Source organism: Cynara cardunculus (assembly GCF_001531365.2).
Source record: "Cynara cardunculus var. scolymus isolate 2C chromosome LG 4, CcrdV1, whole genome shotgun sequence".
Taxonomy (NCBI): Eukaryota; Viridiplantae; Streptophyta; class Magnoliopsida; order Asterales; family Asteraceae; genus Cynara; species Cynara cardunculus.
Genome location: NC_037531.1, coordinates 7364098 through 7365581, shown reverse-complemented (window position 1 = coordinate 7365581; position 1484 = coordinate 7364098). Strand labels below are relative to the sequence as shown.

At 36.8% G+C, this 1484-nt stretch overlaps 1 protein-coding gene across 1 annotated transcript in view; it reads right to left on the bottom strand.

Moving 5' to 3' along the window:
- Positions 1–453: 453 nt before the first annotated feature.
- The window catches only part of LOC112510819 (glutathione S-transferase F12-like), a 10149-nt gene continuing 9118 nt past the window's right edge, over positions 454–1484 (bottom strand). The window contains exons 3-5 of the mRNA XM_025116169.1: positions 1363–1480; positions 1238–1286; positions 454–1032 (exon numbers count right to left, since the gene is read on the bottom strand). Of these exons, the coding sequence (XP_024971937.1) occupies positions 587–1032; positions 1238–1286; positions 1363–1480 (613 nt within the window). The 3' untranslated portion in view covers positions 454–586. The remainder of the gene's footprint in view (positions 1033–1237; positions 1287–1362; positions 1481–1484) is intronic.

Below are 1484 nucleotides of genomic sequence, written 5' to 3'. Positions count from 1 at the left end.
AAGTGAGGAGGGTGTGTGAGTTTATTTGTTGCATTTGTCGTATATAAATATTATATACTTCAAAAAAAAGAAGATTTTGAATTTGCTGACGAATGGTCAACATGTTGAGTTCCTCAAGACCATTAAAAAATTTCATAGCTATTAATTTCAGGATTTCRTGAGTTATGTTAAGGTGTACGCAAGCTGAAACGACGATCATCCAAAAGAAACTCAAATCCATAGCRACCCAACCATATACTTCGACAATACCATCACATTAGGGAGATCAATTATTGCCACCGTTTGCGAGCCTCACCTATATATGAATGTGTTTATGGAGTTCAAGCATGAAGCTTTTTTTATAAGCTGTATGCATATACATATATGCATACATATTTAGTAATAAGCTGTAAACATCAATATTAGGAGATTATGAATTAATGAGCGAAAACATAATGCTTAATGAGTTGTTTTTAAAAGTTTATACTGAACGTTTTATAATATAGAATATATATCCATCATAACTTCACTAATGAGTTGTAAACCTGAAATGTTCGATTTATTTTTTGTTTGCAAATACAGAAACTCCGAATTCAGTCCAACTAACTCACTCCATTAGTTGCATGACTTTTTTCCAAGCAACTCGGTTCGAAATGTCGCACCACCACGAATTCACGTTCTTCTTCCCTTTCACCATGTGTCCTAATTCAGCTTCATTTATCAGATACCGAATCCCGGGAAGGTGGCTCAGATCGGCTAGTGTGAAACAATCTCCGGCTAGGTACCTATTCTTTGAAAGTTGTTGTTCGTATATATCAAACACTTTCTCAAGCTTTTTTTCGCAATTTTGTACTAGGGCTAAGTCGGGTTTCCCTCCCATCTTTGGGATGACGAGTTTTTGAAGAACGATCGTGTAAACCATGTCGTTGAAGTGATGTGCTTCGACTTCTAGCCATTGGTCAACCAACGCTTTCTCATCTAGAKTCGTTCCATAGAGTTTTGGATTTCTATCGGCGTATTTTGTTGCATAATACCTCATGATTGCCCTAGATTCTACACAAGTTGGTTAAAAGTGGATTATATTTCAGAAGTATATAATATTTATATACAACAAAACTCACACACAATGTCGCCTTTGATGGACTTTGAACCCTTGACCTCCAAGAAAGTTAGGATCTACGAGTAACTCGGATACTGGGCCATTGACCCACTGGTAACAGTGAACTATACTATAAGTAAAAACATCATATCTCATTACCAAAAAGCCGAAAATCGCCATCTTCAATAACTGGGACTTGTCCGAAAGGCTACAAGAAAGCTCTTCATCAATTCACACAAAAGATTAAAGATAACTATTTCGCGTTAACCGTGAACAACATTTACCTGTTTTTGTAGAAATTCAGGTTGTTTATGCTCGTTGGAGTCGAGGTCAACATTTATAAGCTCGAAGTCAACCCCAAATTCCAAAAGGCAAGCCAATACTCTCTGTGGGCAAGCTGCCCTAA